This window comes from Crocuta crocuta, unplaced genomic scaffold (assembly GCF_008692635.1).
Source record: "Crocuta crocuta isolate KB4526 unplaced genomic scaffold, BGI_CrCroc_1.0 scaffold235, whole genome shotgun sequence".
NCBI classification, from domain to species: Eukaryota; Metazoa; Chordata; class Mammalia; order Carnivora; family Hyaenidae; genus Crocuta; species Crocuta crocuta.
The window spans coordinates 10203218-10231182 of record NW_027531285.1 but is presented as its reverse complement, the minus strand read 5'-3'; the positions used below and the strand labels follow the sequence as shown (position 1 = coordinate 10231182).

Here is a 27965-nt window from a genome sequence, read left to right as displayed (position 1 = left end):
TCTCCCTCTCTCTCTGACCCTCCCCTGCTCACGCTGTCTCTCTCTCTCTCTCCTAGAAATAAATTTAAAAAATAAAAAAAAAATTAAAAAAAATGAATAAATGTTAAAAGAAAAAAATTTTAAAAAAGCAAGGTAATAAGCAAGTGTTGACAAGGACAGGAAGAAATTGCAAACCTCACACATTATTGGAGGGGTTGTTAAAGTGGTACAGGCATTTTGAAAATCACTCTAACAGTTCCTCACTTACTACAGTTATAATGCAGAAATTCTACTCTTAGATATATACTCAAGAAAAATGAAAACATATATCCTCCCCCAAATTTTTACACCAGTCTTCATAGCAGTATTGTTGATAGTAACCCAAAAGTGGAAACCCAAATGTCCATCAACTGATGAATGTATAAACAAAATGTGGTATATCCATACAATGGAATATTTGGCAATATAAAAGATACATACAACAACATGAATGAACTTTGAAAATGTTACGCTAAATGAAAGCAGCCAGTCACAAAAGACCACATATCACGATTCCATTTATGTGAGATGTCCAGAATGTGCAAATAGAGAGACAGAAAGTATACCTAAGGGTTGCCTAAGAATAGAGTGGTTAGGGGTGAGAGCCAAAAGGTTTGGGGTTTCTCTCTGAAGTAATAAAAATACGGTAAAACTAACTGTGGCCATAACTGCACCACTCAATATACTAAAAACTGAATTATACACTTTAAATGGGTGAATTGTGTGGTACATAAATTATATATCAGTAAAGCTATAACAATAAAAATAAATATATAAATAAAAGACAACTTAAATTCTCAAAAGTTTTATTATAGAAACAAAACAAGGAGTGTAATTAAGTATGAAATAAATAATCTTGTTCTTGATAAAAGTACATTTAATGTTACAAAATCTGAAGTAAACTAGTTTATAACCCAACTCTTTTAAAGGATTTCTATTTACTGAAATTAACTTTTATTCTTTTGCAAAGATGTAAACTTAGTTACAGGAGGAACACATTTAATCTGTTATATATTGTTATAGACGCTATGATTCAGAAGCCAACATACATAAAAGCAGCTGTATTCATCTTTGCTAAATAGTTGTACAAAGCTATTAACTTAAAATATTAAAAATTTGTTTATGAGATATTTCAAACTGTAACTTTGGAATGCATGTTTCTATCTGATACCATTATTCCACTAAATATAGTGGTCAGATGTTCAGTGTATCTATTATAGAACTGCACAGAGGATTATAGAAGCCAAGATTAAAATTTTGCAAATCCTAAGAGACATAAACAAATGATTCAAAGATGATTTTATGCTAAATTCAGCAAATCTGGTTCTTAAAGCCCCTTTTTATTACAGAAAACAAGTAAATATAATGTTTAGAAAGCTTAATAGATGGAAAATAGTTGAGTTAAATATATTCTTTGCAATTTTCACATCTAATTTTATTTAAAGTGTTAACACTAAACATTCAAAAAGCTAATAAGGAGCCATTATTTCAATAAGAAATTGTTTAACTTGCAACTTTTCAAAGTTGTAATTTTAATACATATTGGGATCTAAAACTATTAGCAAATAGCAACAATAGAGACTATATATTTAAAAAGTGGACAAAATGAGAATATACTGAGATGCAAATCAGGAAGTTGTTACTTGCTTTACAAAAAGTTCTTAAATATACAGAATAATTCATAACATGTGATCTTTAAATATTCATGCATCTAAAATAATGACCAAAAAGATCGACTTACATACAACTTTTAGAAACCCCATCAATTTTCTAAAGAGAGGCACTACTTTTTATCTATCCACTAAAGGCAATAAAATGTTTTAACAGTTCAAAAACAGGGTCAAAAAAACAACTGATTTCTCAAAACAAAACAGTAAGATGGCTATCATTGTGCCCTTCAAGAAATTAATAACCTATTTTTTTTAAGCATATTTTCCAACCCAACTTGTAACACACTTTGACCTCCATTTCTGCTTTTCCTTGAATCATTCTGGAGTGTATGGAAGAGTGCCACAACACTGAGGCTACTTGCAGTTTGGGTTAATGTCCTGAAAAAATATGCTGTCCATATACACACACATACACAAAAAATGAAGAAAAAAGTTAGTTCTGAAGTGCAATGCATGCTTCCTAGGCTGTAAAACCCCATCAGTCTAACAAAAAGTACCAAGATACAGATGCCAAAGTTGGAAAAAATGTAAACCAGCAAACAGTCAATATCATAAACTATATCAATTAATTTTTGTTGGACTGTTTGGCATTTGGGGAAGCTAAATAATTTAGCAGGCTAGAAATGCCATTGGTATGCTTATCAAAGACCAGCCAATTAATGGATTAAAGTTAATACTGAAAATAGCAAAGTGAGGAGTTTTTCTCTGTGCTTAATGATGAGGAAACAGATACCAAATTACAGAAAAGAATGGATTAAGAAAAAAGTATATATTTTTGAAAGTAAAAAGTAAACAGAAATAAAGAAGTTAAGGCACTTATTTCAATGGTTTTGTAACATCAAGGGCAAAGTATGCTTTGTATTTCTTTGAGAAATTCCTTTCATCCTACAACTGTAAACTTTGCTCTTTTCATAGATTTTTATTGTCAAATTTAACTGTAAGTTACCCAAATGGAATTACTTGCAGAATTTTTAATCATTTGTTACTCTACAAATAAGCAAGAAAATTAATAAAATGCTCCTCAAAGTTTACTACTACTGTTTTAACTACAGTTAAAATAGAAGTAAGCTAATCTCTTGCATCCAATATTATTACTTTCATAATAAAGCTCACATTTTCCTTTTCAACTAATGCTGAATGAACTTATCATTTAAAAAATTAAATCAAAAGCTTCTCCAAATCTGTTTTATTTAAGAAATAAGTTGAAAGAAGCAAAAGCAACTTACTAATATGTTTTATGTCAAAAGCCAAAAACAAAACCAAAAAACACACATCAAAAAACTAATGTGATTATATTTGATAATATAAATCGATAAAAATTCAATTAAATATTTCATGCTACATCGGTTATTCTATTTCCCTTTCAACATATGCAAGTTAACCTTGAAGTCACATTGTTTTACATGCTCTAATCACAAGGACTACAGGTGATCCTCTGTTGTGTACTTAGGTAACCATAGTAATATTTTCATAAGGCTTGAAGTTAAATACTAGTGACTCACTATTAAGATGTGCAGAGAACCTGTAATGCCCTGCCTTGAAATGTTAATATAATTATTAAAAATTATATAAAAGCATGAAAAGAGAACCAAATAAAACTAGTGCACCAGATATATGACACTGCCATCAAACAATTCTGAAGCTCTAAAAAAGCAAAGCATCCTAGAGCTAGTCTAAGAGTGCATGTGCTTTTGTACTTTAAAAAAAAAAAAGACCCACATATATATATACCAGAAAATAAAGATAATGAAAAGATGCTCCCTTCTAAAGTAGTATTTCAGAGTACTGAAACTGCAATTTTACAGCACTCTAACAAGTGAAAATTTAAAAAATCTATTCACTAAACATATGCATAATGTAAAACTAAACATGCATCCCATCTTATTAAAATGATACATCTATCCTGAGTCTCTTTATATGCCAACTAATCATTTAAGAATTTCTTTTAATAAATGGTTAAAAATATGAAAACATTTAACCTAAAGGAACATAATATTTAGATTGTGAAACTGCTGTAAATTTTATTAGAACTGTCATTTTGTTCTTAATGTTGAAGACTGTACTATAGTTTCGTAAACAAAGCATTTGTGTTTAATAATAAACATATCTGCATGCAGAAGTATATTTAATAGCATCTGCCCATATCTCCAGAAATTGTTTTAGTGTTATGTCATTTTAGTCATTAATATCAGAATACTCTTATTCTGAAAGATTTAATTTTTTACTTAATACTTCAGTAGAAAATATGTGAAGAGAGTGTATACCCCATTCTATACCTTTTAAAAACCTGAAAAACATTGTTTTAAATGTCTATTTCAAAAAATATTTAGGTAACAAGAGTTACTGTTTTATCATGATTAAATTGGTATTAACTTTATGGGTATAAGTGAAAAAAGGTGGCCAGTTAATAGTTGTAAAATAATAAAATGCAGTATTATGTCCTCTATATTACTAAGAAAGTGCACATTTATATAAGCAGCAGGTGAGGAGAGCAGAATCATGGAAAATCTGGATATATCCTTATGTGTATATCCTTCAAGATCATGTTCCTTTACACAATTTACACATTTTAACTTAAATGTCAGTTTTCAGCTAACATTTAAATTTTTATTGTAATATTTCAATTCTATTATAAACCATGAATACCTTCAAAAACTGCTTTGAAGGTAAGAAGAGTTCTTTCCTTCTAGTCTATTATTATATGACATTAAACGGTATTATTTATTAAATGTTATGTCTGAGAAATATACTCTGACTTTGAATATATTTAAATTCAAGACCTATGATATGACAGAATGAAGATTTATGAGGGTAATTTTACAATAGTTGAGAAGATAAGGTATTTAAAGACCATGTAATGATAAGGAAAACACCTGTTGTGGCAGATTTGACATTTTACCAAAGGACAGTAATGCTTGATGCTGTATTCTTGCAGAACTCTGGATACAGTTAACAGCAGAAGGGGAAAGGCAGCAGCAACATTTCAAATGTCCATACTCTGATTTCCAAAAGATACTATGTAGGCAGAAGAAAACCACATTTTACTTCAAGTGATACGTCCTTGAAGTGAAGACTCTGCTATTTTCAAGACTGAAAGGATATCACAGTGTTGATTTTATATACAAAGTAGGATCTGTTCCAGTATACTCTAGTGAAGTAATTCACATATGGAGAATAGTTAATTTTGACTTCATGACAAAATCGCCCATATTTTGAGTAGGTTAACTTGTCACCTTCTTCACAAACCACCTATCAAAAGATGAAACACCATATTAAAAAGTGAGTTCAGGCCCTGCATTGGGTTCTGCGCTGGTGGCGTGGAACCTGCTTGGGATTTTGTCTCTCCTTCTCTTTGCCCTCTCCCACTTATGTGTGCTTGTTCTCTCTCTCTCTCTCTCAAAATAAATAAATAAACTTTAAAAAGAGTAAGATTACATTAAACTACAAAGTTGTTTTTCTCAAAAAGATTTAACTTTTCAAATGATTACTTACGTGGCCGTTTGCAATGTCTAATAAGTCTTTAACCCTACAGCCTCTCATGGTTCCCACCTCATTGCAGATAGCATCCTCTACAATAAGGTAATTAGCCTTGTAGGATGTCAGTATTTTATAAATATCTTCAGCAGATCGCTTTGAATAGATTTGATAGATCTGAAAGAATATAAAGAGTGATTTTAAAATATTTAAAACATATTATCTGAAACTATACATTGAGCATCTACTATTATGTGGTGTTAAGCACTATCTATGGAAAATAAAGATATTCATTAAGACTTGATTCCTGCCATGAGGAAGCTTATATTCATAATTCATCTATCGGCCACTGTGTATCTTCTTTGTGGAGAATTGTCCATTCAAGTCCTTTGGCCATTTCCCCCCAGCTCTACTGAAATATAAGTGACATACAGCATTGTGCAAGTTTAAGGTATACAACCTGTGGATTTGACACACTTAAATATTGCAAGATGATTATCATTACAACATTAGCTGCCACCTCCACTGTGTCACATAATTACCATTTCTTTTTTCCAGTGAGAGAACATTTAAGATTTACTCTCTCAGCAACTTTCAACTATGTAATATAGTATTATTAACTATAATCACCATACTGCCCATCAGATCCCCAGAACTTATTCATCTCGTAACTAAAAGTTTATACATTTTGACCAATCCCTACCCTCCAACTCCTGGTAACTACCACTCTACTCTCTGTTTCTACATATTTGCCTTTTTTAGATTCCATATATAAGGGATAATCATACAGTATTTGTCTTTATCTGATTTCACTTAGCATAATGTCTTCAAGATTCATCCATATTGTTACAAATGGGCTTTGCCCATTTCTTAACTGGTTTGTCGTTTTATTGTTGAATTACAATAGTTCCTTTAATCTTTAGTACCACATACAGTGTATTTTATGCTCATTCATACATGAGATAAAGTCAGCAAGTTTAAATGTAGTTTGACCACTGTTACAAAATACTAAATAAGCAAGAATGCTTATAACTCACGTCTTGATTCCATGGCATTTTTCATTACAGTTCTGCTGAACTTATTAGGTAATAAGTTCTGGATCTTATTAAATAATAAGGTTTTTCAGTTTTTCTCAGATGCTAACATTGGACAAGCTCTTGTCACAAAATATAACAGAATCATAAATGTTAGGCCAAAAGTATCACACATACTAATTGTCCTGAACATACTGAGATTTGACATCTAGACTGGACAAGATCCCAACCTATTTGATACTCAGCAGCCACCTACCACCTGTTATGATTGCTGTCTAACCAGCATCTTCAGGTTCAATGTCCACCATTATGATAGAGATACTTATCCGAATATTCTGTGGTACACAGAATGTTAACAAATCAAGAGGAAGTTTCTCACTCACTTTTCTATGCTAAATAGGTTTCAATGGAAATATTTCTATCCAGTTTATATCTGTTTCTTTCTACATACATTTTTACATATTTTTAAATTTTAGAAAGATGTAACATACTCATGGGGCATTAAAAAAAACAACACTTCGGGGGCACCTGGGTGGCTCAGTCGATTAGTGTTTGACTTGATTTCAGCTTACATCATGATCTCATGGTTTATGAGGTTGAGCCCCCCATTGGGTTCTGTGCAGACAGCATGGCACCTTTCTCACTCTCTCTGCCCCTCCCCCACGCATTCTCTCTCTCCTTCTCTCTCCCAAAGTAAATAAACATTTTAAAAACACACACACAAAAAACAACTTCTATGCAATGGCAACAATACAGGGTTTCTCAATCTAAGTACCATTGACATCCTGGGCTAGATAATTCTTTGTTGGGACAGAGGACGACTGTTCTGTGTATCATTGGATGTTCAGCAGTATTCCTGGTCCTTACCTACTAGATGCCTGTAGAATTCCTCCTATAGCTGTGACAATCAATATGTCTCCAGACATTGCCAAATGTCCCCTAGGGGCTTAACAGTCCCAGGTTTGAGAATCACTGGCCTCAGAGATTATATAAAGATTAGTCACAGGTCATGAATTATAGATAGAATATAATTCAAACAATATGGACTCATTTATGGAGTTTGATTTGAATTTCAGTTTAACAACAAATTTATTCAGTATTTGCCGTGTACTAGACATCATAGAAAGACAAAGTTAAAAAAATTTTTTTTTAACATGTATTTATTATTGAGAAACAGAGAGAAACAGAGCATGAGCATGGAAGAGGCACAGAGAGAGGGGGAGACACAGAATCCAAAGCAAGCGCTAGGCTCTGAGCTGTCAGCACTGAGCCCAGTGCGGGGCTTGAACTCACAAACTGCGAGATCATAATCTGAACTGAAGTCGGATGCCTAACCAGCTGAGCCACCCAGGTGCCCCGAGAAAGACAAAGTTTTGAAAAAAAGAAAAAAAAACCATGGTTCCTAATCTCATAGATAAGTCACATAAAACATAAAATTCTAAAATGTTTAAATTTAACTAGAACCTAATTAAAAGTCTGAAATTCTCTATTAGGAAAACACCAATCATAAAAGAAAGAAACTAAAAAAAAATTCAGGAGTATGCTATCTACATTCTGTCTAAGCAACTGTACCTTTTCAAAGTGCAGCAAATACTAGTCAAAAGCAGCTGTTGTCTGGCAGGTAAATCACACCCAGGTAGATCTTCTCATCTCTGACCCCTTCCTTGTTTCAATCTTTCTGCTGTAACCATAATCAACTTTCTAAAACAGATCTAAGCATTCCATTCCCAGGCTTATTAAAGGTCTCTGATAACTCCCAAATGCCTCAAGGGTTAAGTCTAAATTCTTCAGCAGGACATTCCAGATCCTTTAGAATTCAGCCTTATTTTATTTTTTAGTTTCATGGCTGTACAAATTTCTAGGCTCATGTTATTTTTTCAGCCTGGAATCATATGCATTCTTTTTCCAAACATGTTCATAGCCCAGATCAAGGGAATGCCCTTTATGAAGACTTGGATTTTTGGAGGCAGAATGGATTGTTCCTACCCTTTTTTTTTTTTTCTAAAGTAGACTCCACACCCAATATGGAGCTTTAACGAATGACCCTGAGGTCAAGAGTCATATGCTCTACAGACTGAGCCAGACAGTTGCCCCGGGAGTTTGCACTCCTCTTTGTACTTTCTATGTTTCTGTGTATGTACAGAATTTAATAATAAATAAGAACATAATAATAACTAATATTTAAGTCTTAATACATTTCAGGTATAGTGTGTTATCTCATTTAATTCTCACAACTAGAAGGTAAGAACTTATTATAATATCTAGATCCAGAAATTTCTCAAAATTAAAGAAAACACAAATAAAAGGAAAGATGTGCTATGCTCATGAATTGGAAGAATTAATGTTAATATGACCAGACCACTTGAAGCCATCTACAGATTCAGTGCAATTCCTATCAAAATTCCATCGGCATTTTTCACAGAAATAGAACAAACAATCCTAAAATCTGTATGGAGCCACAAAAGACTCTGAACAGTCAGAACAATCTTGAGAAAGAACAAAGCTGGAGGAATCATGCTCCCTAACTACAAACTGTATTACAAAGTTATAGTAATCCAAACAGTATCAGGATAAAAACAGACACACGGCGTGCCTGGATGGCTGAGTTGGTTAAGCATCCAACTCTTGATTTCAGCTCAGGTCATGATCTCACAATTTATGCAATCAACTGTGCTGACAGTATAGAGGCTGGTTAGGGTTCCCTCAACCTTTGCCGCTCCCCTGCTCTCTCTCAAAATAAACAAACATTAAAAACAAAAACAGATGCATAGATCAGTGGAACAAAATAGCCCAGAAATAAACCCACACATACATGGTCAATTAATTTACAACAGAGGAGTCAAAACAATACAATGGGAAAAGGAAAATCTCTTCAATAAAGGATGGGGGGAAAACTGCACAGCCACCTGCAAAAGGATGAAATTGAACCACTATCGTATACCATACACAACACTTAACTCAAATGGATTAAAGACCTGAAACCATAAAACTTCTAGAAGAAAGCACAGGTGGTAAGCTCTTTGACAATGGTCTTGGAGATTATTAATTTTTTTTTGGATTTGACAGCAAAAGTGGAGGCAACAAAAGCAAAAATAAAAAAGTGGGACTACATCAAACTAAAAACTTCTGCACAGCAAAGAAAACCATCAACAAAATGAAAAGGCAACCTACTGAATGGGAGAAAATATTTGCAAAACACATATCTGATATGAGGTTAACACCCAGAATATATAAAGACCTCATACAGCTCAATAAAAGAAAAAAAATCTGACTAAAAAGTGGGCAGAAGATCTAAATAGACATTTTTCCAAAGAAGACATATAGATGGCAAACAGGTACTTGAAAGGTGCTCACCATCATTCATCAACAGAGAGACGCAAATCAAAACCACAAAGAGGTATTATCCCACAGCTGTTAGAATGGCTACTATCAAAAAGGCAAGAAATAAGAAGCACTGGCAAGAATGTGGAGAAAAGGGAACCCCTGCACTGTGGATGGGAAGGTAAAGTGGTGCAGCCACTATTGAAAACAGCATGAAGTGTTCCTCAAAATATTAAAAATAGAACTACCATATCATCCAACAATTCCACTTCTGAGTATTTATACAAAGGAAATGCAAAAACTAATTTTAAAAGATATATGCATATCCATGCTCACTGCAGCATTATTTATATTAGCTAACATATGGAAATGACCTGAATGTCTATCAGTGGATGAATACATAAAATGCAGTGTGTGTGTGTGTGTGTGTGTGTGTGTTTATAAATAGGAAATTATGCAGCCACAAAAAAGAATGAAATCTTGCCACTTGCAACAGTATGGATGACCTTGGGATGCCTGGCTGGCTCAGTTGGAAGACCATGTGACTCTTGATCTTGGGGTTGTGAATTTGGGGCCCAGACTGGGTATAAAAATTAGTACTTAGGGGCGCCTGGGTGGCTTAGTCAGTTAAGCGTCTGACTTTTGCTTAGGTCATGATCTCACGGTTCGCGGGTTCGAGCCCCGCGTCGGGCTCTGTGCTGACTGCCAGCTCGGAGCCTGGAGCCTATTTCAGAGTCTTTGTCTCCCTCTCTCTCTGACCCTCCCCTGCTCACACTGTCTCTCTCTCTCCTAGAAATAAATAAATAAATAAAACATTTTAAAAAAATTAGTACTTAAATAAAGCTTAAAAAAAATGTATGGACCTTGAGGATACTATGCTAAGTGAAAATAAGTCACACAGAAAAAGACAAATACTGTATGATCTCACTTATATGTGGAATCTAAAAGCAAAATCAAAACCTAAAACTCACAGATACAGAAAATAGATTGGTGATTGCCAGAAGTAAGGGGTGGGAGGTGGGTAAAATGGGTGAAGGGAGTCAAAAAGTACAAACTTCCAGTTATAAAATGTATAAGTCATGGAGACCTAATGTAGAGCATAGTGACATAGTTAAATAACACTGTACTGTACATTTAAAAGTTGCTAAGAAAGTAGTTCTTAAAAGTTCTCCTTATGAGAAAAAACTTTTTTATAGCTATGTATGTTGATGGATGATAACGAGACTTACTGTGGTAATCATTTTGTATTATATACAAATAAATCATTACATTGTACACATGAAATTAGTATGTTATATGTCAATTATACCTCAATTATTTATTATTTATTTATTGTAAAAATTTCTAAACTACATTTTTTAAGGTTTTTTATTTTGAGAGAGAGTGAGAGAGCAGAGGTGGGGCAGAGAGAGAGAGGGGGACAGAGGATCTGAAGTAACTCTGCGCTGACAGCAGAGAGTCCAATGTGGGGCTTGAACTCAAACTGCAAAATCATGACCGGAGCTGACTCAGACACTTACTGACTCCTATACCTCAATTTTTTTAAAAAAAGGCATTGTGAGGGGTGCCTGGGTGGCTCAACCAGTTAAGTGTCTGACATCAGCTCAGGTCATGATCTCATGGTCCATGAGTTCAAGCCCTGCATCAGGCTCTGTGCTGATAGCTCAGAGCCTGGAACCTGCTTTGGATTCCGTGTCTCCTCTCTCTGCCCCTCCCCCACTCGTGCTCTGCCTCTATTTTCAAAAATGAATAAATATTTAAAAAATTAAAAATAAATAAAAAATAAAAAAGGCCATGTGGAAATGCCAAAAAAAAAAGAAGGGAAGGGAAGAAGGAAGGGGGAAGGGGAAGAGGAAGGGGGAGGGGAGGGGAGGGAAGAGGGGTCCTGGGTGGCTCAACCGGTAAAGCATATCACTCTTGACGTTAGGGTTTTAAGTTTCAGCCCCATGCTATGTGTAGAGATTAGAAGTGTTGAATCACTATACTGTACACCTTAAACTAATATTACACTGTATGTTAACTGGAATTTAAATAAAAGCTTAAAAAATAATCTTAAAAAAAAGAAAAAGATACTTGTTCAAGGTCACAGAGCTACCGCATGGCAGGAGTAGCATTTGAATCCAGGTATTCTAATTCCAGAGTTGTCTTTTTACAGTTTAAATTCTATATTGCTATACTACCTCATTAGCTTAGAAAATACTTAAAAACGAAATTCTCTCAAACTGAAAAACAGGGTATTTGGAATTCAGGTTCAGTTGGTCACTGCTCCCAGATATGAAGTTAACATTTATATCTGGACCAGTCAAAATAATACATTCTTTGAACAGTAAAGAATTATCATTCTAATGCTATACTAAGTTATTAGTAACAGCCCATCCTGAAAAATAAACCCCATTGAGATAGAACTGTAGCTTGGAAATACAAAGTGTATCAAGACCTTAACTGACAGCCTGCCTGCCTTCAGTAATTTGATTGAGAACAATCATATTTTCCAAAGAATGTTTCTCTTTGTAAAATACTACATATCAGTTCCCTTGAAACTTTGTGGAAAATTAAATGTTTCTCCTAGAAACATATCAATACCATTCATAAAATATAGAACTTAGTATTTTAATTTTGGTTCTCCTCTTGGTTAAATATATTACACAGTTTTTCAAAGACTAAAACTAATTAATTCTTGGGGCGCCTGGGTGGCTCAGTTGGTTAAGCGGCTAACTTTGGCTCAGGTCATGATCACATGGTTTGTGGATTTGAGCCCCGCGTCGGGCTCTGTGCTGACAGCTCAGAGCCTGGAGCCTGTTTAGGATTCTCTGTCTCCCTCTCTCTCTGCCCCTCCCCAACTTGTGCTCTGTCTCTCTATGTCTCAAAACTAAATAAAACAAAAACAATTTAAAATAAATAAATAAAAAATAAAACTAATTAATTCTTTCTAAATTGTTTGGATTTTCCTAGCTAACCAGGAACATATGCATCACTTCAGAGCTATACTAAAATAAAAGAGTGATGTTTAAAAGATTTAAATGTATAATCTAAAATGTCTTACATTTTCATTTCTCTTAAGAAGATCATCATCGTTATAAAGAGGCAAGCTGGTCACCATCCATCCAGTGCATAACTTAATTGCACCCATTAACTGTGGACTCCCTGCAAACACAGCTGCAACTGGAGCTTGCCTCCTGTAAAGAAACATAAAGATTTACACACCGAAAAGGTAAGTGTACTATTTAGATCACTGATTTATATCAATTCTGAAACAGCAGGCAACTCAATCATGTATTATATACTTGAGTTTCAATGTCAGTGTTTGTTTCATTTATGAATTCATTCAAAAAATTGAGCACCTACTATGTGCCAGGAACTATTTTGAGAGCTGAAAATACAGAAAAAAATTAAGTTTTTACTTTTATTTTTTAATTTATTTTGAGAGAGCAAGAAAGAGCTTGAGAGTGAGTCGGGGTGAGGCAGAGAGAGAGAATCCCAAGCAGACTCCACACCATCTGTCCAGAGCCTGACGAAGGGCTCAATCCCATGAACTGTGAGATCATGACCTGAGCCAAAATCAAGAGTCAGATGCTTAACTGAGTGAGCCACCCAGGTGCCCTAATACAGAAAAATTTTAAAGGTGGGGTGCAGACAAAGTCCCTGCATTTCTTTTTTTTTAATTTGAAACAAACATTTTTTTTAAAATGTTTACTTATTTTTGAGAGAGGGATAGAGTATGAGCTGGGGAGGAGTAGAGAGAGTGAGAGACAGAATCCAAAGCAGGCTCCAAGCTCTGAGCTGTCAGCACAAAGCCTGATGCGGGCTTGAACCCACGAGCTGTGAGATCATGACCTGAGCCAAAGTCAGATGCTTAACCAACTGAGTCACCCAGGCACCCCAAAGTTCCTGCTTTTGAGAGAGATGGGAGGGATATAGGCTAGGTGGTAATAGTACTATTAAAAAATAATGCAGGATATATATAATGACAGGAATTTACTACTTTAGATAGTGTAATCAATTCAAGGGTAACAGTGTGAATTCTCAAGTTTATCCTTCTGCAAATATTAACCATCACGACCCAATCCATCTATCCAATCCATCCATCTCCTGCTTCTTCCCGACCTTTACCATGTATCTGTCTGGAGATAACACATGTAGGATTTCTCCACTTTGAAAGATGATCCAAAGCTCCAGACAGATGCCATTTACAAGACTAGGAAACCTAAAAGCAGATGCCAGAGGGTTGCTCTAATGTCTTTACTAACCAATCCATGTATTCAACATTCAGCATCCACCTACTACATGCTAGAGTCAATGCAAAGCTCTGGAAATAAAAGATGCACACAGCCATTGTCTTCAGGGAGCACCCAGTAATGGGGAAACAGACGTGAAACAGGATAATTATACCACAGTAATATGTATGTCTAAATGCCTGATGCACAATGTCCAATGTTCAAGCCCCTATGCTGGTTTTGAAAATAATGTGATAAATCACACACCCAAACTTAACTTCATCTTTTGTTAATGACAACACAAAGCTATATAATCAGTGTTCTACAATGGTAATCACAATTCACAAAAAATATTAATGGGCAATAGTTAAAGATGATCTAAAGAAAACAATTTTTATACATATGAAATGTGTATTTACAGTAACAGAACCTCATAATAATACCAATGCTCATTTCTATAAACCTATTCCTCATTTCTAGAAACATTTCTGTCTCTCCCTCCACCCCCCTCCCCCATATTTTCCTGGCTATTTTTGATAGTGTTTCAGTTCTTTTTCATGTTTTAATTTCTCCTTCTATGTCTTAAACATTTTTCAGTGTAGTTATCTCAATAGTGTCTGTCTACAGGGCAGACTAGTTGTAAAATGGCTGCAATGATTCTTACCTCATACCTATGCTCTCAGAGCAAACAGTGGTCCTGGTAATGTGACTTGCTTTGGCCAATAGAACAACAGAAACAATGTGAGCAGAAACTTTTTAAATGTTTGACATTGAGATTTGTCCTCTCTTGCTACTCTTAGGAACTCTACAACCACTATCTTCTGAATGAGCCCAGACTACCTGAGTTGGATAATGAAAGGCCTGTGGCCAAGTCAATTCCATTCCCCTAGCTGATACCTACCTGACCTTTAGACATGTGCGAGAGGCCATGCCAGACTACCCAGGTCCAGAGCAGCTGGCCCAGACCAGAAGAATCCACCCCACTGTCCCCACTCACTGAGTGAAAAATAGTGAAAAATAATAAATGTTTATTATTTGCAGCCATTAAGTTTTGTGGTAGTCTATTATGCAGCAGAAACCAACTGACATAAATTTTATTATCAGAAATTTCTAGAGCTCTGGGGCAACTGGCTGGCATAGTCAGAAGAGCATGTGACTCTTGATGTTAGGGTCATATTGGGTATAGAGTTTACTTAAATATGTAAATAAATAAACTAAAAAAATTGTTAGAGGTCTAATTCTGCTGTTTATCACAAACAGCCGATTCTCACTGTGCTGGACTGTTTCCTCATGTATTTTTTAATTTTAGAGCTCACCTTCATGAAGTTCTATTTGTAGAAACCTGTGTGGCCTGGGCTGAGAACATATCAGACACTCCAAACCACCACAGGACCACTTTTTATGATAATTTCTTGACTGGGGGTTTCCTGGATTAGACAAGCATGATTTCAAACTATAAACCTGTGTGAATTCAGATCCACTGCTGCAAATTCAGAGGAGAGACCTCCAAGAGCTGAAGCCAAGGGAGACAGGCTTTCTCTAACAGTTGATGGTTATTTTGTTGGTCTATCCTATCACTGATAGTGTAGCCCTCTGAGTGTCTCTTACTTATATGTGTGTGTTGGGAGATCTCAATTACAATTCCCTGTATCCATAGGCCAAAGACCGTATCTTCTGTCCTGTGTGGGCCTTAAAATATGCATGGCTGTTAAAACTAAACTTTTAAATCTTGGTAAACTTCATTAATAAGACTAGCAATCCACCACCCACTCACCTCCAACCCAGGGTAAAAGAAACATCCTCTTGACTATCTAAATAAAGGAATATTTGTTTCTTTATATTCCACATTTCTAGGTGTTTGACAACAAGAGTCTCAAATCTCAAACTTATCAATACTATATGTTTTTTTTTAACTTTTTATTTATTTAAGTAAGGGGCTTGAACTCACAATCCAGAGATCAAGAGTCACATGCTTTTTTTTTTTTTTAGTTTATTTACTTATTTTTGAGAGAGAGAGAGAGAGAGAGAGAGAGAGAGAGAGAGCGCGAGCGCACGAGCACGCGTTTGAGCAGAGGAGAAGCAGAGAGAGAATCCCAAGCAGGCTCTGTGCTGTTAGTGTAGAACCCAACATTGGACTGAATCTCATGACTGTGAGATCATGAACTGAGCTAAAATCAAGAGTCAGATACTTAATCGACTGAACCAACCAGGTGCCTGAGTCACATACTCTTTGGACTGAGCTAGCCAGGCACNATTTTTGTGAGAGTAAGTGTGTGCACATGAGCAGGGAAGGGGCAGAGAGAGAGAAGGAACCAGAGATTCCCAAGCAGGCTCCAAACTGTAAGCGCAGAGCTCAACAGAAAGGCTCGAACCCATGAACCATGAGATCATAACCTGAGCTGAAATCAAGACTCAGATGCTTAACTGACTAAGCCACCAGGTGATTTAATGCTGTAATTTCAATGGAGAGGAGTTAAATTAGAAAATCAGAATCATAAGTCAATCAAAAACTAAACATCCCTATAAACATGGGGAAAAATTCTGAGTTTTATGAGAACAATTTGGAAAAGCATTAATTTATTATTTCCCCTGAACTGATTAGATAGCATGCAACAATTAATTGTTTAACAAAAGTCTTAAGCAATTCAATTCTTACTTTATCCAGGTCATAAGTTCCACTGTATCTGGGTCATAAAATTCTTGTAGTTCCATTAGTTCTGTCATTAATCTTGGAAAAAACTAAAATGCAAAACAAAATTCCCAAAAAGTATACATAAGTATCCAGAAAGTTTAAAACTGCTCCAGAGTATTTACTAAGAGACTAACATAAGACAAATGACATTATAACATCGTTCTTATGGAAAAATTGTCATGGGTCTTTTTACTTTCTTTCAGTGAGCTGTTCATTCTTCTTAGTCCAAATAATCTAAATAATCTATTTTATGGATAATTTACTGCCTAGACTCAATAAATAATTTTATCCTTACCAATTAATCATCAGTTTCATCTTTTTGCAGACACAATTAATTAATTTCACAGGTTTATTGGCAATTCGTTTCGTGTTATATTATAATAAACTAAAGGATTTATATTATTTTATAAATATTTAAATTTTGGAGTTGCCAAAATACTCTTTTTAATTCTAGTGTAGTTAACATACAGTATCATATTCATTTCAGGTGTACAATATAGTGATTAAGCAATTCCCTATATTACTCAGTGCTCAAGACAAATGTATATTATATATATAACATTTTTATTATATATAAACACACACATACCACATCTACTTCAGCTTTTCATCTATCAATGGACACTTGGGCTGATTCCATAATTTAGCTACTGTAAATAATGCTGCAATAAACATAAGGGTGCATGTATCACTCTGAATTAGTGTTTTTGTATTCTTTGGGTAAATATCTGGTAGTGCATTTGCTGGATCATAAGGTAGTTCTATTTTTAATTTTTTGAGGAACCTCTATATTGTCTTCCATAGTGGCTATACAGCAAGCATTACCACCAACAGTACATGAGTTTCTATTTCTCCACATCCTCGCTAACATTTGGTGGTTTTTTATTTTTGCTTTTTTAGTTTATTTATTTATATTGAGAGAGAGAGAAAGAGAGAAAGGCAGAGAAAGGAGAGAGAGAATCCTAAGCAGGCTCCACACAGTCAATGTGGAGTCCGATACGGGGCTTGAAATCACAAACTGTTGAGTTCATGACCTGAGCAGAAGTCGAGTCATAAGCTCAACAGACTGAACCACCCAGGCGTACTGTAATTTTAATTTTAGCTCTTCTTACCAGTGTGAGGTGGTATCTCTTTATGGTTTTGATTTGCATTTCCCTGATGATGAGTGACGCTAAGCATCTTTTAATGTGCCTCTTAGCCATCTGTATGGCTTCCTTCCTTGGAGAATTATGTCTTCCTTGGAGAATTATGTCTTCTGCCCATTTTTAAATTGGATTATTTGTTTTTTAGGTGTTGAGTTGTATCAACTCTTTATATATTTTGGATACTAACCCCTTATCAGATATGTCATTTGCAAACATCTTCTCCCATTCAATAGGTTGTCTTTTTGTTTTGTTGACTGTTTCTTTTTTTTTTTTTTAATAGTTTATTGTCAAATTAGTTTCCACATAATGTTGACCGTTTCTTTTGCTCTTTATTTTGATGTAGTCCCAAATACTTTATTTTTACTCTTGTTTCCCTTGTCTCAGGAAACATATCTAGAAAAATCTTGCTACGAACAATGTCAGAGTAATTAATGCTTATGTTCTCTTCCAGGATTTTTATGGTTTCAGGTCTCACATTTAGGTCCTTAGTCCATTTTGAGTTTATTTTTGTGTATATTGTAAGAAAGTGATCCATGTTCATTGTTTTGTATCTAGTCTACCCAACACCATTTGTTGAAGACTATCCTTTTCCCATTGCATATTCTTGCCTCCTTTGTTGAAGATTAATTGATTATATAATTGAAGATTTATTTCTGGGCTTTCTATTCTAGAAGTTCCATTGATCTATGTGTCTATTTTTGTGCTGGTACCATACTGCTCTGATTACTAAAGTTTTGTAATATAACTTGAACTCTGGGGTCATGATACTTTCAGTTTTGCTTTCCAAGACTGCTTTGGCTATTTGGGGTCTTTGGTGGTCCCATACAAATTTTAGGACTGTGTGTTCTAATTCTACTGGTATTTTGATACAGATTGCATTAAAATGTGTAGATTGCTTTAGGTAGTATAGACATTTTAACAATATTTGCTTTTTTCCTTTTTTTTGTTAAGTTTATTTTTATTTTGAGAGAGATAAAGTGCAAGCAGGGGAGGGACAGAGAGAGAGGGAGACAGAATTCCACACAGGCTTCACGATGTCAGTGGAGAGCCCAAAGCAGGGCTCAAACTTACAAACTGTGAGACCACAACCTGACCAAACTCAAGAGTCAGACGCTTAACCCAGGCACCCCCAACATTTGTTCATCTAATCCATGAGCATGTGACATCTTTCCATTTCTTTGTGTCATCTTCAGTTTTTTTCATCAGTGTTTTACCATTTTCAGAGTACAGGTCTTTCATCTCTTTGGTTAGGTTTATTCCTAGGTATCTTATTATTTTTGGTATAAATGTAAATGGGATCATTTTTTTTAATGTTTATTTAGATTTGAGAGAGAGAAAGAGACAGAGTACAAGTAGGGGATGGACAGAGAGAGAGAGACAGAATCCGAAGTGGGCCCCAGGCTTTGAGCTGTCTTCACAGAGCCATATGCGGGGCTCGAACTCATGAGCTGTGAGATCATGTCCTGAGCTAAAGTCGGATGTTCAACCAACTGAGCCACTTGGGATCATTTTCTTAATTTCTCTTTCTGCTGCTTATTAGCGTATAGAAACTGCAACAGATTTCTGTACATTGATTTTGTATCCTGCAATCTTACTAAATTCATTTATCAGTTCCAGTAGGTTTTTTCGTGGAGTCTTTAGTTTTCTTTTTTCATTTTTTTTCAAGTTTATTTATTTTGAGAGGGAAAGAGAGAGAGAGGATAAGTGAGGGAGGAGTAGAGAGAGAGGAAGAGAGAGAATCCCAAGTAGGCTCTGTGCTGTTAGGGTAGAGCCTGCTGCAGGGCTTAACTCAGGAATGTGAAATCATGACCTGAGCTGAAATAAGAGTTGGGACGCTTAACCAACTAAGCCAACCAGGTGTGCCCTTTTAATTTTTTTCAAAAAACAAAGTTTAGGGGCACCTGGGTGGCTCAGTTGGTTAAGCGTCTGACTTCGGCTCAGGTCATGATCTCATAGTTCGAGGGTTCGAGGCCCGCGTCGGGCTCTGTGCTGACAGCTAGCTCAGAGCCTGGAGCCTGCTTCGGATTCTGTATCTCCCTCTCTCTCTGACCCTCCCCTGATCACGCTGCCTCTCTCTCTCTCTCTCTCAGAAATAAATAAAACATTAAAAAAAATTTTTTTAATAAAGTTTATTTATTTACTTAAGAGACAGAAGGTAAGTCAGGGAGGGGCAGAGAAAGGAGAGTGAGAATCCCAATTAGGCTCTATGCTGATAGCAAGGAGCCCAATGTGAGGCTCAATCCCACAAACCATGAGATCATGACATGAGCCAAAATCAAGAGTCAGACGTTTAACCCCCTGAGCCACCCAGGTGCCAATAGAGTTTTCTATATATAATATCATGTCATTTGCAAATAAGGAAAGTTTTACTTCTTCTTGACCATTGTGAATGTCTTTAACTCCTTTCTTTGGTTTGACTGCTATGGTTAGGACTAACTTCCAGTACTATGTTGAATGAAAATGATGAGAGTGGACATCTTTCTCTTGTTCCTGACCTTAGAAGTATACATCTGTTTTTCAACACTGAGTATGATGTTAGTTGTAGGTTTTTCATGCCAAAATACTTTTTTTAATATTATCACCTATTTATTCAGTAATTTCCTTTGCCAGTGGGTGCCTGGGTTTATGGGATTAAGCCCTGCGATGGGCTCTCCACTAAAGGCGTGGAGCTTGCTTGGGATTCTCTCTCTCTCTCTCTCTCTCTCTCTCTCTCTCTCTCTCTCTTTCTGCTTCTCCCCTATTAGCACACACACACACACACACATGCATGCTCTCTCTCTCTCAAAATAAACATTTAAATATAAATAAATAAAAAAGGAGTCTATAGAAAATTGCATCACGTGGTATTCTAAAAATGTTTTAACTCTTTTATTATGTTCCTAATGATAAAAAATTAGCATACTAAGAGTATCACAGGATATTTGGTTAGAAAAGCATATCAATATAAATATGCTACACACATATAAATTTATCACTATCTTATAAAGTACATTTTCACAATATAAAAATCTGTTTTTCTTACCTCTTTCCATAAGCTGAGACCTATTATAGTGGGCACAGCCATGCTCAGAATAAGGGCCTAAAATATTAAAACAAAAATGATTGTGGATAAATACATTTCAGAATGTACAGGAGGTACTAGACATTGACTCTGTGATCAATCACAGATTCTTACAGTTATAAAAATTTCAACCAGAGAAACTGAAGTCAATGTAGAACCTAGGTTCACAGAGTGAAATGGGTGGAAATTAATTAATTTAAAACATATTAAGCAGGAGGTACAGTGAGACATACACATTTACTATATAAATTGAAGGCAGAACATAAAAAAGGTAACGCTTAGAGTAATATTTCAGATGCTAAATCAATATTTGACAATTCTGCCAGGAATTGAAGTCATGAAGAGCTTACAAAGGACACTGCACGGTGCTACTTAAAAGCTAGTAACAAAAAGGCAATGAATTAACCCAGGAGAAATATCAATACATATCAATACACAAGTATGCTAAAATACGAACATATAAATTCCTCTGGAAAAAGACTGGCAAAACACAATATGACTATTACTAAAGATAATTATTTATCATCTCTGCCACAACCTGTTCCTCCTATTGTCCTATGTCTGTTGGTAACCCCACAATCCACAGTCACACAAACTAGAGACCTAGGAAATATCTATGACTTCTCCCTCTATACTAATGAAGCACCAAGTCTCACTAACCTTCTTTTCTAATTATCTTTTTTTTTACTCCAGTATAGCATAGTATTTAAGTGAATGGGCCCTGGAGTCAGAAAAACCTGGGTATAAATCATGGTTTTCACACACTTATAAGCTATGTGATCTCAAGCAAGTTATTTAACCAGATTAACTCTTAGTTTCTTTGTCTATAAAATACAGATACTAAAACTTAGCTGTTGGGGCCTTTGTAAGGATTGAAGAGCACATAAAATGTTTTATAAACAGTACCCAACACATGGTGTACACTCAATATACTGAGGTTTTTATCACTTCCATTCACCATGGCCAGTACCTCCTTAGCTTGAATTTGTCACCTTCAAGTCTTTCCTTCAAAGAATTATAAGTGTACGCTGAGAGAAAATGAAGTATTGACTCTCTCACACTCACACATAAACACTTCAATGATTTTCTACTGCCTACAGGATAAGACCAAGTGTCTTATATTCAAAGGCCTCCATGACCTTACACATCTCAAATTTCCCAGTCTCATTTCTTGACCACCCTCATCTCACATTTTATGTGCTAAGAAAAGTAAACATGTTTTTTTCTTTGCCTCTGTTTTTATTCCCTTTGATTACAATGTGTTCTTTGCCTATCTATGTTTATTCCTTCTGCCATGAATGCCCACCCTTTTTCTTTCCCACCCATGCAAGTAATAACTTATCATCTTTCAAATCTCAGACTGAAAAGTCTTTGAAGCCCTAACAAAACTAAATTAAGTAGCCCTACTTTGTGTTCTAATAGTACGGTATCAATGCTTCTTATTATTTATTTTTATGAATGGGAGACTGTAATCTACCTGATGAAATTAATTAGCATTGTAAGTTCACTGCACATAGCAGGCACAGTGAAAATGTTGTATTCACATTGAAAACATAACAATAGTGCAGGGCGCCTGGGTGGCTCAGTTGGTTAAGTAGTTAGGTGTCTCACTCCTGACTTTGGTTCAGGTCATGATCTCACAATTTGTGGGATCAAGCCCCATACTGGGTTCTATGCTGACAGTGTAGAGCCTTCTTGGGATTCTCTCTCTCCCTCTCTGTGCCCCTCTTCTGCTCATTCTCTCTCTCTAATAAAAAAAACAAACAATAAAAAAGAAATAAAACATATAATAGTTCCAAATCAAATCAAGAATATTTTAATTTCAAAAATGTTTTTAAATTTATTTCTGAGAGAGAGAGAGCATGAGCAGGGGAGGGTCAGAGAGAGAGGGAGACACAGAATCTGAAACAGGCTCCGGGCTCTGAGCTAGCTGTCAGCACAGAGTCCGACACGGAACTTGAACCCACGAACCATGAGATCATGACCTGAGCCGAAGTCGGAGGCTTAACCAACTGAGCCACCCAGGCGCCCAAAGAATGATATTTTAGAAATTAGTTCTTTTCGATTTTATTTTTTGTTTTATTATTTATTTCTGAGACAGAGAGACAGAGCATGAGAAAGAGAGGGGCAGAGAGAGGGGGAGACCTAGAATCTGAAGGAAGCTCCAGGCTCTGAGCTGCAAGCACAGAGTTCGACATGGGGCCCAAACTCACAAACCACAAGATCATGACCTGAGTTGAAGTCAGATGCCCAACTCCCAAAATTAGTTCTTTTTTNCAAGCGGAGGAGGGGCGGGGGGGGCGGGGAAGAGACAGAATCCCAAGCAGGTTCCACACTGGCAGCCCAGAGCCCAATGCAGGGCTTTATCTCACAAACTGTGAAATCATGACCTGAACCAAAACCAAGAGTCACATGCTCAACCAACCAAACTACCCAGATGCCCCTAAAAATTAATTCTTGATTGCCTCTAACATTATTGATTCACTTATATTTTTACTTTTTATTTTACCTGTCTGCATTTAAATCAGAAATCCTAAAGAGATCTTTTTCACCTTTAAATCATAATATAATTTACTCACACTATTTCAATTGTATTCAATTGTAGTTTCCATTTATATAGTTGAAAGAGAAACAAGTACTTAACATAAAATAATAATGACTCACCAATAATACTGGATGTACCGTTCGTAATCGAAGCCACTTGAAAAGTGTCATCCAAAGTTCAGGAGAACATACACCGAATGCTGCTAACATGCATACATAAGGAGTCCAGAGGTATTTCAAGCTAGAAAGACAATGGGAGTCACATATTAGATATCCTATCAACATCATTACTATCTAATTTCTCTCTCTTTTTAAAGAGATTTTATTTTTTTAAGCAATCTCTACACCCAATGTGGGGTTCAAACTCATAATCCGAAGATCAAGCATTGCATGCTTCATTGAGCCAGCCAGGTGCCCCAATCTCTTTTCTGAGTTCTTTCCTACTACTCATGAAAATACCACAATGTTAAGGGAAAATGAAAAGCTTAGCCTCTAGCTTTCAACAAGTTATTCATTTCTTAAATAATCAAGAAGACATGCAGGTTACTAAAATGAGGATGAAATAAGAGCATTAATATAGATGAGAGTGTAGTAAAATTGTACTCTTCTAGAGAATATAAACCTGCTATACTTTTCCAGAAGGCAATTTGGCAGAACCTTTAACAAATATTTTAAAGTTTTTAGTTTTATTTCATGTTTATCTTTGAGAGAGAGAGCGAGAGAGCGAGAGAGAGAGAGAGCGCAAGAGCACGAGCAAGCACAGGAGGGGCAGAAAGAAAAAGAGAGAATCCCAAGCAGGCTCTGCACTGCTAGTGCAGATGTAGATGTATACAGATGTATACAGAATACATGTTGCTAAGACAAAGGAACTGTATTAATTTCCTCTAGTCAACCAATATTTCCTCCTAATTACCCTCATTCCTGCTATTCTTCACGTCACCCAGAAGCAAAACTAGAGTCTGGTTTATAACTCCAGGAGACACCATTCACATTGAATTACCTGTATGTAACATTCCCTGGAACACCAACTCCCTGGTCTAGAGATTACACCATTATGTCCAATCCAATGATTTCTCTGTATCCAACTCTTCCTTACCATTTTATTGCAATAGCCTGCTAATTAACATCTCTACCTTTTTTTGTTTTTTAGTAATTTCTATATCCAATGTGGGGCTCGAACTTATGATCCCAAGAATAGAGGTGAATGCTCTTCCCACTGAGCCAGCCAGGTGCCCTAACATCTTTAGACTCTCCTCCAATCAAATGCCAGATGAACCTTCTTCAAACATAATTACAAGACACTTTTTGTTAAAAAGTCGTTAGTGCTTCCCTAGAATCTACTGAAATAAATCTAAATGGCTTCAGGGCCCTCAAGAATATGCTCTTGATTCACCTTTTCAGTTTTTCTGACTTTCTTAAAAATGATTAATGTTCTAACCAGAGTTTACAGAACAATCTCAAGTATTTCCATCCCATAATGCACATAAGTTTCTCCCTCTTGATACAAGCCCCATCCCCGTCTAGTGCTGTCTTAGACTCTGATTCCCTTTACAGCCAGATCCCTTGAGGGCCATGCTTACCTCTCCTGTCTACCTCTCCTTCTACTCTCTGATTATGTACTCCTTTAAAAACTCCTTTGGCTTCTGAGTCACAATTCTTCCTAAAGTCCCTCCACCACAATCCCTACTGCTACTTACTCAGTTTCCAATTCCCAAATATTTTAGTTTTGGCTCCCTTCCTCCATCTCCATTGCTACTCATTTCTATATTCTATTAGGACACCTTCTTAACGGGCTTATCGTCCTTTAATCTTGTTTTCCTCAATTACTGCTGCCAGAGAGATCTTACTAAAAGCAAATCCGACATAACATTTTTATTTATTTTTAAGATAGAAAGAGAGAGAGAGGGTGGGAGTGAAAGAATCCCAAGCAGGCTCTGCACTGTCACTGCAGAATGTGATGAGGGGCTTGAACCCATGAACTATGAGATCATGACCTGAGCTGAAACCAAGAGTCAGATGCTTAACCAACTGAGCCACCGAAGCACCCTTGATATTTATCCTGTCCAGATTACTACACATACACACAGGCAGATAAGAAAATAAACAGCTTGGCCAACCTCTATTTATCTCTGAAGGCTGTTACCCCATTTAGGAAATCTTCCTTAAATTGACTTCCTCTGCCCACCCTCTACAACTGAGTTAGTATCCTTCCTCTGAGTGACTAAAGCACCCTTTTCATACCTTTCTCATAGCACTTACTTTGCTCTAACTCTTGGTTTACTTACTCTTTGAAACAAAAGAGTACATTTTGTATTTCTTTAATCCCTACTGCCTACTTAACAGTGTGCCTGGCACATTCTGGGTGACTATGCATATTATCTGCATGAACAGGTAGTCATATTATAGGCCTAGTGAGTAAATTAAAGAAGTAAAGATGAATGAGAGAATAATCCATATTACTTGTTCGAAAAAAGGATCTTGAATTTAAAATAGTAGATCCAACAAGGAAGAATGGTGAGGATAACAAAAAGTTTTCTGCAGAGAGAAATAGAGAGAGTACAGGGGGAAAAAAGGTAAACCATGGACCAAAAATCCAGTACTAAAAGGCAATGAAATGAAAATCAAAACATGAATCACTCAGAATATTCATGATTTAATACATTTCTTCATCCTACTTATTAGGCATTATGGAATGCTATTAGAATGAACCACCATTCTTGCTTCATGGTTCAATAAAAGATTCCCACTAGTCAGGGGTTTGGCAGTCTGATAAAGTCTATGGATGCCTTATAAGAAAAATGGTTTTATTTTATTTTTTAAAGTTTATTTATTTAAGAGTGAGCATGCATGTGTGTGAGTGGGGGAGAGGCAGAGGAGGAGCAGAGAATTCCAAGCAGGTTCCATGTCATCAGCATGGAGCCCAATACGGGTCTTGAACCCACAAACCGTGAGATCATGACCTGATCCAAAATCAAGTCAGACGCTTAACCGAGTCATCTAGATGCCCCAAGAAAATGTTTTTAAATGCATAAAATACATAGGTTTACAAAGGAAATCAATTATACTGAAATACTGATATCAAATTATAAAAACAGATTTATAATACAGCATATTTGTACTTCTTAATGTTAAATACAGGTCCAATAATAACTGTAACTTTGAGGTTGTAATGTATATAAACAGTATTACAAGATAAAAAATTAATATTTGAAAACAGCTAAGCTTTTTGGAGAAGCACCATAGGACTGTGATTCAGTATCTATAGTCATAATTTTAAAAATTTAACTTGAGAAGTCTTATACTAGGATCAATACTCTTCATCTCTCCCTACTTCCTTTCTTATCCCTCAATCTCAGAATCGTAATGGCTCCTCTTCATGGCAGTGAATTATGTGATTTGTGTACAAGAGGAAGAATTCAGCATATCCAGCTCAAACATTTCTAGGCAACCATATTTTGTATCTTCCTTTTGCAAGGTAGGTGTAGACAGGGGCATAAACTTACCAAGGCTCTACCGATTCAAGAGGGAAAGCCTGCAGTTTGAGGACTAAGGTCAATTTGGGGTGGCAAATAGTAGAAGCCCTTTGTTTACACATGAAGAAGTGTTCTCCAATGCAACCTTCGTAGAATCAGAATTATTCAGATGATTGAAATATATTTCTCATATAGATTCGGTCTTTGTACAGTTCATGGCTCGCAGCTCCCAAAACTCTTAGAATTTCCTAAGTGATGAAAGTGGAAAGGTGTCTTTTTTTTATGTTAATGGTAACTTTTGGTAGGCACCCAAGGATGGGGCTGGTTGCCAGTAGAGCCAACCATGTGATTAGGGAGTTGGAATTCTCTGTCCCACTCCAAACTTCTGGGGAGGGAAAAGGGCCTTGAAGGTTGAGTTCAATCACCAATGGCCAATCATTTAATCAATCATGCCTATGTAATGAGGCCTCCATAAAAAACCCAAAAGGACAGGGTTCGGAGAGCTTATGGGTTGGTGACCACGTGTAGACTTGGAGAGAGTGGTACACCTACAGAGATAACGGGAGCTTATCTTCCTAAAAACCTTGCCCTCTACCTATCCTTCATCTGGCTGTTCCTGAGTTATATCCTTTTATAATAAACTGGTGATCTAGTAAGTAAAATGTTTCTGAGTTCTGTGAGCTGTTCTGGCAAGCTAATTGAACCTGAGAAGGAGGACCTATGAATTTCTGATTTACAGCCAGTTGGTCAGAGCACAGGTAATAAACCTGGATTTGCAACTGGCACCTGAAGTGGGGGAGGGGCAATCTTGTAGGACAGAATCCTTGAACTGTGGAATCTGATGCAGTCTCTAGCTGGACAGTGCCAGAATTAAGTCAAAGTGAAGGACATTCAGCTGGTACCTGGACAACTGCTTGTTGCTGGTGTGGGAAAAGCCCCTCCTCAAATTGAAATTGGGTATTCAAAATCATTTTATACTCCTATGTTTTATTTTTCATCTGAGTCCAAACTTTAAAGAAAAGGGTATCGTTTATTGAACCCTTAACCACACAGCATGATTTACCACTCTCTCATTTAACAAAGTTGTAATTTTATTTTGTCTGATTAGTTTCTGTCACCTCCTTTAGGCCATATAAGTCACATAAGGTTAGAGACTGTGTGTCCACTTTTGCTCACCAATGCCCCTAGTACAATGCTTGTTGCCTGGAAGACATTCAATAGTTTTCAAACAAGTGAGTAAATAAGTAAATGTCAGTTCACTGTACTATAAACACCTCTGTAAACTCCAGATAAATTAAGAAAGTTTGTAGATTTTGAGT

At 36.0% G+C, this 27965-nt stretch overlaps 1 protein-coding gene across 1 annotated transcript in view; it reads right to left on the bottom strand.

Moving 5' to 3' along the window:
* Positions 1-2961: 2961 nt before the first annotated feature.
* DPY19L4 (dpy-19 like 4) overlaps positions 2962-27965 on the bottom strand; it is a 65398-nt gene continuing 40394 nt past the window's right edge. Inside the window, exons 14-19 of the mRNA XM_077771334.1 lie at positions 23294-23414; positions 20591-20647; positions 16388-16470; positions 12561-12693; positions 5181-5339; positions 2962-4937 (exon numbers count right to left, since the gene is read on the bottom strand). Coding sequence (XP_077627460.1) covers positions 4773-4937; positions 5181-5339; positions 12561-12693; positions 16388-16470; positions 20591-20647; positions 23294-23414 — 718 coding nt within the window. The 3' untranslated portion in view covers positions 2962-4772. The remainder of the gene's footprint in view (positions 4938-5180; positions 5340-12560; positions 12694-16387; positions 16471-20590; positions 20648-23293; positions 23415-27965) is intronic.